Source organism: Hyla sarda, chromosome 4, assembly GCF_029499605.1.
Source record: "Hyla sarda isolate aHylSar1 chromosome 4, aHylSar1.hap1, whole genome shotgun sequence".
Lineage (NCBI taxonomy): Eukaryota > Metazoa > Chordata > Amphibia > Anura > Hylidae > Hyla > Hyla sarda.
This window is the reverse complement of record NC_079192.1, coordinates 221,203,067-221,217,914: the sequence shown is the minus strand read 5'-3', so window position 1 is coordinate 221,217,914 and position 14,848 is coordinate 221,203,067. Positions and strand designations below refer to the sequence as shown.

The 14,848-nt window shown below is 43.8% G+C and overlaps 1 protein-coding gene and 1 long non-coding RNA gene across 7 annotated transcripts in view; one reads left to right on the top strand and one right to left on the bottom strand.

Annotated features, from left to right (window-relative positions):
* The window catches only part of LOC130368996 (pendrin-like), a 57,113-nt gene that overhangs the window by 532 nt on the left and 41,733 nt on the right, over positions 1–14,848 (bottom strand). For all 3 annotated transcript variants that reach the window (XM_056573599.1, XM_056573598.1, XM_056573596.1), the window contains 4 exons: positions 14,165–14,398; positions 5,976–6,030; positions 5,715–5,860; positions 248–328 (listed from right to left, as the gene is read on the bottom strand). In XM_056573599.1, coding sequence (XP_056429574.1) covers positions 248–328; positions 5,715–5,860; positions 5,976–6,030; positions 14,165–14,398 — 516 coding nt within the window. The remainder of the gene's footprint in view (positions 1–247; positions 329–5,714; positions 5,861–5,975; positions 6,031–14,164; positions 14,399–14,848) is intronic.
* The window catches only part of LOC130369003 (uncharacterized), a 36,555-nt gene that overhangs the window by 13,736 nt on the left and 7,971 nt on the right, over positions 1–14,848 (top strand). For 3 of the 4 annotated variants that reach the window (XR_008892638.1, XR_008892639.1, XR_008892637.1), the window contains 2 exons: positions 5,777–5,871; positions 14,565–14,617. This is a non-coding gene — a long non-coding RNA (uncharacterized LOC130369003). The remainder of the gene's footprint in view (positions 1–5,776; positions 5,872–14,564; positions 14,618–14,848) is intronic. The other variant, XR_008892640.1, reaches the window with a different exon arrangement.

The window sequence follows — 14,848 nt, the reverse complement described above, 5'->3', positions numbered from 1 at the left end:
AATAATATTTCAAAGCCTGTGCTTAATGTATCTATGAATGTCATTTAAGGTACACAAAATAGACCAAAAAACATATTTGCATTATTCTGATCACATTAAATGATATATTGCATTATTGATATTATGGTAAGTCTTGCATATGCTGTTACATAGACTTACATAGCTCCCTTCATTAATAGACTCTTTACCTATGCATGCAAGGCATATTTGCAAGATCTGCATATAAATGATTGTTTAGTATTCTCACCTCCTCTTGGGAATCAAGTTCCTGACTTGGCTCAATATCGGTGAATTCCAGTGGTTCTTTTGATTCTTGCATTAGTGAGATCTTTAAAAAAAATGAAAACATTTTCTATCAGATATGAATTTTGTATAAATATTGAACTTGGTTTTCCGGTTATTTTATTAGAAATGTCATAAATTAGAATTAAGTATTGGACATGAATAATGCAGTGGGATACTTTAATCTATCCTGTCTTTTTTGACATGCATGGGTGCTCTGTGTCTCTTACACCAAGCACCCATGCATGTCAAAAAAGAATTGTCCAGTTACAACACCGTCATTCCAATGTTATACCTGTGACAAGTTTAAAATGTAAAACTAAACTTTATATCAAATGTATTCAACTATTAATTCTACCTGCTACCTCAAAGCAGGGGCTTGGCTAGCACTGGGCATCTTGCTGCCTGGATCTCCAAGCAACCACACTCGTCAACAACATTTCGTCCAGAGGATGCAGATGCAGTTCAATTTAGTGGTGAAACAAGGAGCTATCAGCTCCTTGCTCCACCATCCACTCTCATATCATATTCTGCAGGCGTGAAGAGAGCGTGTAGCAAAGTGAGGATGGACTAGGTAAGTTTATTATAAGTGCATACGTGGGGACACTAAGGTGAACGTAATTTCTAAGTGGAGGCACGACTTTTTTTTTCTTGAAAAACGGCAAGAAAAATGCCAATTCTGCCGCATGGCGTTTTTTTGGCCAAAAAAGGCTACGACCAGATGTTAGCTGTAAATCAATGAGAAATCGGAAAATTCTTTTTCCACTCGGCGTTTTTCAGTTTGGCGTTTTTTTAATCCTTTTGGTGTTTTTTCATTATTTTTCGGACTTTAGCGATCCAAAAATGTGATGGAGATACCTTTTTTAATAAAATTTTGTAGGGTACCATTAAAAAAAATAAATAAAGATACAGTAGTGATGGAAAAAATTGTATTTAACCAAATTTATCTTTTTTATAACAACATTTTTATTAATTTTTAAACAGGGATCAATTTATGTGGGCGGGCAGGGCACTAAAAATATAGCAGACAATAATAAAAATGTAGTGTGTGTGACTTTCACTTTTTATTCATTATTTTTTAGGTGGTACTACTACTCCCAGCATGGAACACACACTGTTCCATGATGTGAGTAGTAGTACCTGTACTAATTGACAGGTCCATTGCGATCCTCCTGTATAATGTATAGATGCGGCCGGCAGCTCTTCTATGGTCCCCTGCACTGACGTATATATACACCTATTCACATTTCCCGCAGAGAGCTGTGATTGGCCAGATGGAGGGGACCATAGAAGAACGGCCGGCCACTATACATCTATACATTATACAGGAGGATCACAGCGGGTGTCAGGTGTGACATCCGCTGTGATCTTTCCTTAACTGCAGGTACTACTGCTCCCAACATGGAGCGCACTCTGCTCAATGCTGGGAGCTGTAGTACCTGCATTAATAGACAGATCGCAACAGGTGTCAGGAGTGACATCTGCTGTGATCTTTCCTTAACTGCAGGTACTACAGCTCCCAACATGGAGCGTTGTGATCGTCCTTTCTATTGCAGAAATGTGGAGCGGCTCTATACAGCGCTCGCATCTCTGCACTATACTTCGGCCAGTGATGTGAATAGAACATCACTCATTCATGTTTCCCTCTGAGAGCTGTGATTGGCTGCAACCATCCGGCCAATTCCCACTCTGGGTGGAAAATATGAATGAGTGATGGTCTATCCACATCACTGGCTGGACAGAGTACCGAGCAGAGACGTGAGCGCTGTATAGAGCCGCTCCACATCTCTGCTATATTATGGACAACCGCATCGGGCTATATGTCTATTAGTACAGGTACTACTACTCCCATCATGGAACAGTCTGTTTCATGCTGGGAGTAGTAGTACTACCTAAAAAAAAGTCTAAAAAGAAAGAGAAAAAAAAAAAAGGTGAAACACACACTTTATTAAAAATTAATAAAAATATAAATTTTGTTAAATACATTTTTTTCCATAACTACTGCATCCTTTTTTTTTTTTTTTTTTTTTTGTACCCAACAAATTTTGGGTACCAAAAACAAAACAAAACACCAAAGGGGCAAAAAATGCAATTTCCACACAAATGAAAAAACGCCAGAAAAAATGCCAGATGCAGGAAATTGCACTGGCGTTTTTGCCGGTATTTTTTCTTGCGTTTTTTTCAAACCAAAAAACACAGGACAAAAAACAAGTAGAAACTTAGCCTTAGGGCAGTGCTTCTCAATTATTTTCTGTCATGCCCCCCCCCCCCCTAGGAAGAAGAAAACATTTCACGCCCCCCCGCGCGACTGTAAATAGTATCATTTGTCTATAAAATTGTTATAAGTACACCTCTGCATAACACTGTATCCTTATTAACGTATATGAGGCTCTGTACACTGACAACAAGCGGGGCTCTGTATACTGACAACAAGCGGGGCTCTGTACACTGACAACAAGCGGTGCTCTGTACACTGACAACAAGCGGGGCTTTGTACACTGACAACAAGCGGGGCTCTGTACACTGGCAACAAGCGGGGCTCTGTACACTGACAACAAGCGGGGCTCTGTACACTGACAACAAGCGGGGCTCTGTACACTGACAACAGGCAGAGCTCTGTACACTGACAACAAGCAGAGCTCTGTACACTGACAACAAGCAGGGCTCTGTACACTGACAACAAGCAGGGCTCTGTACACTGACAACAAGCAGGGCTCTGTACACTGACAACAAGCAGGGCTCTGTACACTGACAACAAGCAGGGCTCTTTACATGGAGGACAAGCAGGGATCTGTACCTGAGGACAAGCAGGGCCTGTACAAGAGAGAGAGCAGGGCGGCAGGCGCACTGCTCAGTGGCACAGTGAACTCTGACATGGTGGGCTGCTGCACTTAGACGTGAGGTCACGTCACCCCGGTGACGCGACCTCACGTCTGAACGTAGCAGCGCGCCACGCCGGAGTTCAAAGCGCCTCTCCCAGGCAGCCACACTGACAACCCAGGGCCGTAAGTAAGATCCAGCCGTAGAGTTGCTAGGCAACCAATGCCGTGTGGGACGCCGCTTGCGAGTGAGTCGGGCCCCCCTTTACGGAGCCTCACGCCCCCCCCTGGGGTGCGCGCCCCACTATTTGAGAAGCACTGACTTAGTGTGACATAATTTTTAAGTAAAAACACTAAGGCTAAGTTTCCAGTTGTTTTTTTTTGTGGCCCAAAAACTAACACCAGAAAAAAATGCCACAGCATTTAGAGATGGTGTTAGAGATGAGCGAACTTACAGTGATTCAATTTGTCACAAACTTCTCGGCTCGGCAGTTGCTGACTTTAGTCTGCATAAATTAGTTCAGCTTTCACGTGCTCCGGTGGGCTGGAAAAGGTGGATACAGCCCTAGGAGACACTCCACCTTTTCCAGCCCACCGGAGCACCTGAAAGCTGAACTAATTTATGCAGGATAAAGTCAGCTACTGACGAGAACTTCAAATCACTCATTCATATTTTCCGCCCAGAGTGGGGATTGGCCGGATGGTGGCAGCCAATTCCCGCTCTCAGCGGGAAATATGAATGGTGAGTGGCCGGCCAGAGTACAGAGCAGAGATGCGAGCGCAGGAGAAAGCTGCTCTGCATCTCAGGGATGAAGGATGATCACAGCGGTTGTCAGGAGTGACACCCACTGTGATCTGTCCTTAACTTCAGGTACTACTGCTCCCAACATGGATCACACTCTGCTCCATGCTGGGAGCTGTAGTACCTGCATTAATAGACAGATAGCAGCAAGTGTCACTTTTGACACCTGTTGCGATCTGTCTATTAATGCAGGTACTACAGCTTCCAGCATGGAGCAGTGTGTGCTCCATGTTGGGAGCAGTAGTACCTGCAGTTAAGGACAGATCACAGCGGATGTCACTCCTGACAACCGCTGTGATCCTCCTGTATAATGTATAGATGCGGCTGGCAGCTCTTCTCTGCTCCCCTGCACTGCTGTATACATACACCTATTCATATTTCCCACAGAGAGTTGTGATTGGCTGGAAGCATGTGGCCAGTCACAACTCTCTGCGGGAAATATGAATAGGTGTATATATACGTCAGTGCAGGGGACCATAGAAGAGCAGCCGGTCGCATCTATACATTATACAGGAGGCGATATATCGTTATAAAAAAAGATACATTTCGTTAAATACAATTTTTTCCATCACTACTGTATCTTTTTTAATGGTACCCGACAAAAATGTTATTAAAAAAGGTATCTCCATCACTTTTTTGGATTGCTAAAGTCCAAAAAGGAATAAAAACCACTTGCAAAAACGCCAAAGTTAAAACCCACATGTCGTTTTTCTTGGTGTTTTTTTTTACTCCCATAGACTTCTATGGGAGAAAAAAAACCACGATTTCCGCCAGAATGGAATCTCTGCTCGTGGAATTCTGCGAGTGGAGATTCCATTCAAACTCCGTAGTGTGAACATACCCTAATGGTTACTGCAACTCATTTTTGATTTCCAGGTCCTCTTTAACTTCCAGGTTCTCTTTAACTTCCATATTTATTTATTTATTTATTTTTTAGAGGGGGATGAGAGCAAAATATATTTCTTGGGATATCCACCCATCATCTTTTTAGATTCTAGCAACGCTCCTGTCTTAAAAGGTTTTTCCACTTCTTCTCTACCTGCTAGAAGGGTCCCTCGATAATGAGTTGTTATCCTTGGGGAGACCTGTCGATAAGTGTTTAATTTCCCTACAGCACCAGCACATAAGAAATGAAGCAGTGCCCATTCATATTAATGTATACTCTGTGTATAGCAGGACAAGTCCTCCGGAGTGCAAGATGCTTTAAAGGGGTACTATGGTGAAAACATTTTTTTTTTTTTTAAATCAACTGTTGCTGGAAAGTTAAACAGATTTGTAAATGACTTCTATTAAAAATCTTTATCCTTCCAGTACTTTTTAGCAGCCGTATACTAAAGAGGAAGTTCTTTTCTTTTTGAATTTCTTTTTTGTCTTGTCCACAGTGCTCTCTGCTGACACCTGATGCCCGTATCAGGAACTGTCCAGAGCAGGAGAAAATCCCCATTGCAAACCTATGCTTCTCTGGACAGTTCCTGACACGGACAGAGGTGCAGAGAGCACTGTGGACAAGACAAAAAATAATTTCCTCTGTAGCATACAGCTGCTTAAAAGTACTGGAAGGGTAAAGATTTTTTAATAGAAGTAATTTACAAATCTGTTTAACTTTCTGGCACCAGTTGATTTAAAAAAAAAAAAATGTTTTCTACCGGAGTACCCCTTTAAATCACTCTTCACTCAACTGGACAGTCCTTTAGCATGCTTCTAAACAGCATCCTCACCATTCCTCCACCAGTGAGTGCATGCCACAAAGCCTGACCAAGAAAGCATCAAATATCTATAGATGATAACATAAATAATGGCATTTATTTTACCTTCTCCATTAGTGGATCGTGTCCTTCACGGTATGTTTTATTTTCCTCTATATATAACACAGCATCATGAATAGTCAAGAAGAATATGTCTGGCTTGATTTGGTCATCAAAAAAGAGACACTCTTCAAACTTTTTATACACATTATCTGTTGGTAAGGTAAGAAGAAGCATTTACTCATTTTACTTCAGCTAGATGAGGTAAATGTGAACGTAACAAATGGTATCATATATGAATATATAAAACGTAATAGATTTATTTACCATCACATGCTGCAATGTAGACATCTACATCAATTCTCTTGAATTCTTTGTATATCTAAAAAATCAAGAGGTTACTTACAAACTGAGGTTACACACTGAGATGAGCAAAAACAATGTTACTGTTAGAGACGGAAAAGACATTACCACTGAAAACCTTTGTTACTAATTTTATACTAATTATGTCAGTGATGTTTCTCTGTGTATTACACTCTGAGGCATGTTGGCTTTATAAGCAATGAGAAACCAATTCATAAATAATACATATTAGCAAGAATGCTTACACACCAGCATTCCTTATCAGTCAACCATTTATGAAAAGTCTTATTATGATGTTAAACAGCATGCATAGATGTGGTGTAATAAAATAAATACTATCCTTTGGATAGGCCAGCAATAGCTAAAGATTGGGGTCCAGCTCCCTCCACCCCACCAATAATCTGATTCAATGGAGTCACAGTGCTCATGTGAGAGCTACAGCTGCCCACAAGGCACAGCTTCATGCACTGCATAGTGGCCAAACCTGATATTGAAGCTTGCCCTATTTACTTCAGTGGAATTTAAAATTACCTTTAGATATAACAACTTTCATGTATTCTTCACTGTGACCTGTTCTACAGAAATCCTCATATACACAAACAAGTGGGCTCAGCTACAATAATTTATCGTGGGGCGCACTATGTGTATCAATGCACATACACTACAACAGAAAGAGAAAGAAGATACACCATGTAGAGCACACCCAATTCATATGTGTAACCAAAATATTTTATTACATATCTTCAAAAACAATATACATCAGACAGAACACTTGAAAGCATCTAAAAGGCACGAAGGCCACTGCACAACAAGTGGGGGGGAGGGGCAAAGAAACTCTTCCAAGGGCACCTGCACTGACCCCAATAGCCTAATATATAAGACAATAATTGGTATGTGCACTTTCCTCAGAACAATAGTAAGCATACAACCTGTACAGTAGTGAACATTGCAATGCTGGAAAGGCAAGGCTAAGGACAGCAGATGGAAGATAATCCAGGCAGGTGCCCCCCTAGACCTCACGCTTTACGTCACCCGTCGGCAACTTCCTCAGGGGTGTTGTGGCATGTTTCCTATTCTCCATCTTATATACACAACCTAATTAATTAAGCAAATAATTGTCAGGAGGAGGTACCTGGTGGTCTGTGGTGTGATTTATACATGCATGCTTGGGCGCCCGCTAGTACTACCGGGTAATAGCCAGTTCACATCCGTTCAGTCTCACAATTCTCGCGCCGGCACTTATCACGATACACATTGTCTAAGAGAGACATCTGCGCTTGCGCCTCAGTCTCCTGCTGTACCTGCGAACTAGTATCCTTGCACTCCGCTCCTCCGTACCAACCCATCACACCATTCATTTGTATGTGAAGTATTTATTAATATAAAAACAGTGCTCATTTATATATGAAATACACGATAATGAGGCGCAAGCGCAGATGTCTGTCTATCTTAGACAATGTGTGTCGTGATACGTGCAGGGGCGCAGGCGCGAGAATTGTGAGACTGAACGGATGTGAACTGGCTATTACCCAGAAGTACTAGTGGGCGCCCGCTGGCGTCCAAGCATGCATGTATGATTCCCTTACGTCCTAACCAGTGGCACAGATGGGGTATTCCGCCCCCTGTGGACTGGTTAGGACTGGTGGAAATTTATTGACAACCAAATAAATCAAAGCAATAGACCCTCCCACCCCCCCTATAAGTAGGGGAAAGAAACCCCACCCCCTTGTATTTTTTTCTGTCCTCCAGACAGGGTTAGACTGGTGGTGGGGTCCTGTGCAGAGCTTAGCTCCAGGACCCCCTTCATGCTTTGACAGCCTGGGGCTTGGGATATTTTTCCCTAGCCCCTCTTTTCTTTTGCAGACTTTTTTTCTGCCTACCTGGCCGGTCTATTCTCCGGTTCTAGCGGCGCTCTTGCAGCGCCGCATTTTCTTTGTGTCGGCGTGCCCGTCACTTCCAGTGTGGCGCTGCGATCTGCTGCTGCCGTCTCTCCCTCCCCTGGGCACTTTCTCTGCGCACGTTACTTTGGGGAGGAGGCGGGTCAGAGGTGGCGTCTGATGTCACCTCTGTCTCTAAGATAGGATTTTCCCCTTCCTGTGCACGCTCTCCGTGCCCTGCTCAAGGAGGGGGCGGGTCGTAGGTGGCGTCTGACATCACCTCCGATCCTTTGTTTTCTTATCTTAATTTTAAGGTTTTGCCTTTAAATATTTGATATTCTTGATGTGGGAGTTTTAACTCCTTCATGTCTTTTGAGGCTAGTAAGTCTCTTTTATTATTTTGTCTTGATATCAGAAATTTATATTTAATCCTCCCACATTGGGAGGGTCTTATGGCCCAATTAGTGCTGGGCTCTATATAAACCCGCTCAGAAGGTTCAGGCTGCCTCCTAAAGGGGGGTAGTGCTTGCTTGTTTAGCCTACTTCTATCTTGAGAATTGCTATTAAGCCTTGCAGCTTCTTAGCTTGCTACCTGCGATTTCTTTCGCTGCTTTTTTTGTGCTTTCCTTCTGGTAAAGCTCTTTGCTACTGGATTAACATAGTTTCTCCTTTTTTCCCTTCCCATATTTTAACTGCTCTTATTTTTCAGAGCATGTCGTCGGCTGACGGTTCCCGGGAGGTTTCTTCAAAGAAAACGTCCTCCAAGAGGAAGTACTTGCAGTGCTACGATTGTCAGTCCTTGCTTGAGGACGACTATCAATTTTTTCGCTGCCCCTCTTGCCGTGCCAGATACCAGACCCAGCAAGAACACACTATCCAGGACATGGTGGTCTGGGTCAAAGATTTCGTGTCCTCAAACATGAACACCATGGGAGCTTCCGTCGACGAATTAAAACAGATAATGGCCGCGAAGCGTTCAAGACTATCTTCGCCTCCAAGATCGATGGAAGTGTCTGGGGAAGCAGCCCGTGATGACTCCCAGTCCTCTTCATCTGAGGAAGAAGACAAGTTCCAGTATTTCTCCTTTCCGGAGAAAACACAGCGGCTGCTGAGGTCTATCAGGTCGGGGGACCGTGATGCCAAAGGGAGTGAAGCCTCTACTTCCGTCTCTAAGTGGCCTAGGGCCTTTAAATGAGTCCCTGCTGTCTTTAATGAAGACAGAATGGAAGAAGCCGGAGAAGGGTCCCATGCTTACCAAACGTTATAAGAGCATGTTCCCTATGTAGGAAGACCAGGTATCTTCCTGGGGACCTGTGCCCAAGGTGGATTTGGCCATCTCCAAGTTATCCAAACGGACCTTGGTACCCTCTGATGATGGCTCCAGCCTCCAGGATGCCATGAACCGTAAGGCCGATTGCGCTTTACGGCACTCTTACTCCTCTTCTCTGCCTCTGTGGCGATAGCCTCTTCTGAGGTAGCTAAATTTCCGAGAAACAGATTTTCTCAGATTCAGTCTGACCTAGACCAGGGGGTCTCTAGGGATGACATTTTGTCCTCTTGCAAGACGGCTAGTTTAGCCATCGATTTCTTCTGTGATGCCGCCCCTCAACAGTTTAAGTTGGCCGCTAAAACTATGGCCCTTTCCTCTGCGGGGCGTCGCCCCTTATGGTTGAAGCCATGGAGGTCTGATACCTCCTCTAAGCACACCTTGTGTGCCATGACATACGAGCCTGGCATTCTTTTTGGGACTGAGCATTATGGAGGGACTGTCTGATCGGAAGGGGAAATCCCTTCCTCAGCAGTCCTTTCGTGGTCGAGGTAAAAGGTATGGAGACAGATTTGGCTCCCAAGCCAAACCCCAAAAAGATTGGGGGTCCCAAAAGCAAAGGGGCGGTAGACGCCCCAGGGGTTCCAAGGGTGGAAGATTCTCGGCGCCCTGACTACGGGCCTCCTCGAGGCTCTTGGATTCCAGCCAGAGCTCCCATTCTATCCCCACTTCCCTTCCCTTCTCTTCCTGTAGGTGGACGTCTCCACCATTTCTTAGATGCTTGGAGGACACACATCCAAGATCCCTGGGTCCTCCGAATTATTTCGGAAGGGTACAAAGTGGATCTGGAGGATACCCCTCCAGACAAATTCGTAAGAACCAGACTTCTTCCTTCCAGCAAACAAAAGATTTTGGAAGCCTATATTCTGGAATATCGCCAGAAGGGTGCCTTGGGGGAAGTTCCCTCTCAAGAGCAAGGGGCGGGCATCTATTCTCCAGTGTTTCTGGTTCCCAAAGCCAAAGGAGATTTGAGGATGATCATAGACTTAAGGTTCTTCAACCAGTCTATCAGACGGAAGCATTTCCGAATGGAAACCATTCAGTCAGTTATCAATCTTCTTATGCCAGGGGACTTCCTGGCAACCTTGGACCTCAAGGATGCTTATCTGGATATCCCCATCCATCCTGGGTCCAGAAGATTCTTAAGGATCGCTGTGCAAATTCAGGGAGTTCTAAGACACTATCAGTTTGTCGCCCTCCCTTTTGGGATCTCTTCGGCACCTCATACAGTAGTTTCTGTGGTAGCCGCCCCAAGACTCCAGGGACTGTGTATAGTCCCTTACCTAGACGACTGGCTTCTCAAAGCCTCCTCCCAAGCGATCCTTTCCCAACATATTCAGACCGCTGTGTCCTTTCTCCATCAACTAGGTTGGATAATCAATTGGAACAAATCCAACCGCCAACCAGCCACATCTGTGAGATTCCTGGATTTTATGATAGATTCCGTAGCGATGACTATTCATCTATCTCCCGAAAGGAAGCTACGGGTACAGGACACAGCCCAATCTCTCTTAGTTCCCAATCGGGTAACTCTCCGCTATCTAATGAAAATGTTGGGACTAATGTCTGCAACCGCGGAAGCGGTAGCCTGGGCTTTGTGGCACCTACGTCCGCTTCAGTCGGAGGTACTAGCCAAGTGGGATAACAGTCCAAGGGGACTAAATTCCGTGCACTCCCTGTCTCCTCAAGTCCGGTCCTCTCTACGTTGATGGGCTCACCTCCAGGACGGAAAATCTCTGATCCAACCTGTCTGGATCATACTTATCACAGACGCGTCCCTTGTAGGTTGGGGAGCGCATATTCTGGACATGACGGTCCAAGGGACTTGGTCTCTTCAGGAGAAGTTATTATCCTCGAATCTCCTAGAGATTCGGGCCATCAGACTAGCCCTCTTTCACTTTGCTCCTCATATTCAGGGCAAGGCTGTGAGAGTCCAGTCAGACAGCATGACAGCTGTCCTTTATATCAACAAACAGGGAGGCACAAAGTCTCCTGAGAGAGATAGGTGTGATTCTGGATTGGGCAGAATTGAACCTCACCCACTTATGGGCCGTTCATATCCGGGGTACTCACAACGTAATAGCAGATCGCCTGAGCAGAGGCCTTCCAACCGGAGAGTGGTCTCTCCATCCAGAGATCTTCTATCAGATCATGCTCAGGTGGGGCATGCCAGAGATCGAACTCATGGCAACGAGGTTCAACGCCAAGGTGGACAGATTCTGTTCCCTCTACAGAGAGGACAATCCCTTGGCGGTAGATGCTCTGTCAATCCCTTGGAGGTTCAGGCTGGCCTACATCTTCCCTCCTATTTCCTTGATCCCGAGGGTATTGATGAAAATCAGACAGGACCAAGCCTCTGTGATAGCCATCATTCCATATTGGCCCCAAAGAGCTTGGTTCACCCAACTAATTCAGATGAGTCAGGGTCAATTTTGGAGGCTTCCCCCCAGAGCAAGCAATAGTGTCAGGGAACACTCACAGCTGCTCCAACATACAAATGTTCAACCTGACAGCCTGGAGGTTGATTGGTCCCTTCCAGGAGTAGAAGGGCTCTCAGAGTCGGTCTTGAGAACATTGTCGCACTCCAGATCTGAGGCTACAACTAGATCTTATGGAAGAATATGGAGCACATTCTCATCCTGGTGTCGGCTACGCCAACTGTCTCCAAAGGTAATATCAACCAGGTTATTTCTCTTCCTGTGTTAGCTACGCTCCACTCCTCAGAAGATACTAAAGGCCTTCGCACCCTCGACCTGTCGAGATGTCTCAGGATCTACCTGGATCGATCCAAGGAATTCCGAAAGGAGGAAAACCTTCTAATCCTTTTTTCTAGTGCCCGTAAGGGACACAGGGCTTCCAAACCAACTATTAGTCGCTGGATTAAGGAATCCATTTGGGAGTCTCATGTTTCCCAGGGTCTGGAGCCCCCTGAATTTGTTAAAGCTCACTCTACTAGAGCAGTAGCTACCTCTTTTGCAGAAAGAAGCTCGATTCCTTTGGAACTCATCTGTAAATCTGCTTCTTTCATCTCTCACTATAGAGTTGATTCCAGAATAGCTAGTTATTCCTCATTTGGGCGGTGGGTATTCTCCTCCGCCAGGCATGAGTGCCCTCCCATGGGGGTATCTACTTGCTAAATCCCCATCTGTGCCACTGGTTAGGACGTAAGGAAATCGTTAATTTCTAACGATAATTTGTTTTCCCTTAGTCCTAACAGTGGCACAACAATCCCTCCCTTACTGACTATTCTTTTCTTCTTCTACTTGTAATTACACAAGGGGGTGGGGTTCCTTTCCCCTACTTATAGGGGGGTGGGAGGGTCTATTGCTTTGATTTATTTGGTTGTCAATAAAGTTCCACCGGTCCTAACCAGTCCACAGGGGGTGGAATACCCCATCTGTGCCACTGTTAGGACTAAGGGAAAACAAATTATCGTTAGAAATTAACGAGTCGCACCACGGACCACCAGGTACCTCCTCCTGACAATTATTTGCTTAATCAGATTGTGTATATAAGATGGAGAATAGGAAACATGCCACAACACCCCTGAGGAAGTTGCCGACGGGCGACTTAATGTGTGGGGTCTATGGGGGCACCTGCCTGGATTATCTTCCATCTGCTGTCTTTAGCCTTGCCTTTCCAGCATTGCATTGTTCATTATTGTACAGGTTGTATGCTTACTATTGTTCTGAGGAAAGTGCACATACCAATTATTGTCTAATATATTAGGCTATTAGGGTCAGTGCAGGTGCCCTGGGAGGGCCCCCCCCCCCCCCTGTTGTGTAGGGGCCTTCGTGCCTTTTAGATGTTATCAAGTGTTCTGTCTGATGTTACACATATAACTTGGGTGTGAGCTACATGGTGTATCTTCTTTCTCTTTCTGTTGTACTGTTCTACAGAAATGCTTAGCTACATACTGTATATATATTTATGTTTGATTGTCTTTTACTGTGTGGTGCTCCCAATCCTTCCTTAAGTTTCACTTCTGTTATTTCAACATAGAGACTCCCCAACCCCACCCCCAACAGAACACATTAAGAGCAAAAAACATTGAATATAGGACATCTAAATATCTTAAACATCATATAGCCTTGCTGTGTGTTGTGGAGCTGTACCATTAAGGAACAGTAAGAATTTCACATTGACTATCTGTTAAAGGGGAACTCCAGTGAAAAACATTTTTTTTAAATCAACTGGTGCCAGAACGTTAAACAGATTTGTAATTTACTTCTTTTTAAAAATCTTAACCCTTTCAGTACTTATCAGCTGCTGTATGCTCCAGGGGAAGTTCTTTTCCTTTTACATTTAGTTTCTGTCTGACCACAGTGCTCTCTGCTGACACCTCTGTCTGTCTCAGGAACTGTCAAGAGCGGGATAGGTTTGCTATGGGGATTTGCTCCTGCTCATGACAGTTCCTGAGAAAGACAGAGGTGTCAGCAGAAAGCACTGTGGTCAGACAGAAAAGAAGTTTAAAAAGAAAATAACTTCCTGTAGAGCATACAGCAGCTGATAAGTACTGGAAGGATTAAGATTTTTAAATAGAAGTAATTTACAATTCTGTTTAACATTCTGGCACCAGTTGATTTAAAAAAAAAAAATATGTTTTTCACAGGAGTACCCCTTTAACTCTTTCAGCATTTATTCTTATACTGCGTTAAACCCCTTTCTGATGAGATCTGAGTAGCATTGATAACTTGCTATTCATCATAATTTATTTTATTTCAATTATCCATAAAGAGGTATTTTTACCGGTTAAAAATAAGATTGTTTCTCCCTTTAAATGCAATAAGATTTTTTATGATTAAGAAGTCTTTGCCTTCATAAAGTATGTTATATTAAGAGGGGCAGAAGCTATGTTAAACAAGCTGTTGTTTTTGAATAAGTATCAATACGAGAAATGTTATATGCATAAACAACTGTGTTTACCAGGAAATCAGTATTTGTCTTACCACTTTTAACGACCTTACAGCCACCACATCTAGGAAAGATATTTGCCCAAAGTCGAAAATAAGGCTGTGAATTGTGACTTTGGGGACAGACACTTTAACTGGCAGCTCTGAATTCCAGTCTACTTGAACCTCCACGTTCTTCACTTCTGGGTTTTGTTCGGAATCCAGTTCTTCAATATCCTCATCTGTCTCGAACCCTTCATTGTCTGTACCCACATCACTGATGACACCGTTCTAGAAAGGAAAATTATTATTATTATTATTATGTGGCTGTGGTTATCTTGAGTGTATTAACCCAGCACAGTATTTTGTTGGGATATCCTAATGCATCAGGAATCAATATATGACCAATAATTGAGAAGTAATGTTAAACGTAGCTTTGCGTACATGCCATTTGTAGGTCCCACCGTTCCTGGAGGGAGTGGAGATTTATATGATGCAGCCAAGGAATAGGTATGTACAAACAAAGCAAAGTTTGCTTACTAGTCAGCCAGCACAAATAAATGGAAACAAAACACTTCATAGTCAAGTTGCTCAGCAGCAGTAGTAAATCGTGCTATATTTGACACACTGTATGACTGTTTAATATACCTGTACATCTATCCTGACCTGATGTGAGTAAACACCACATGTTACTGCATCCTAAGTGGTGAGTGCTGGGACTTCCTTAGATTTGTGTTTAAA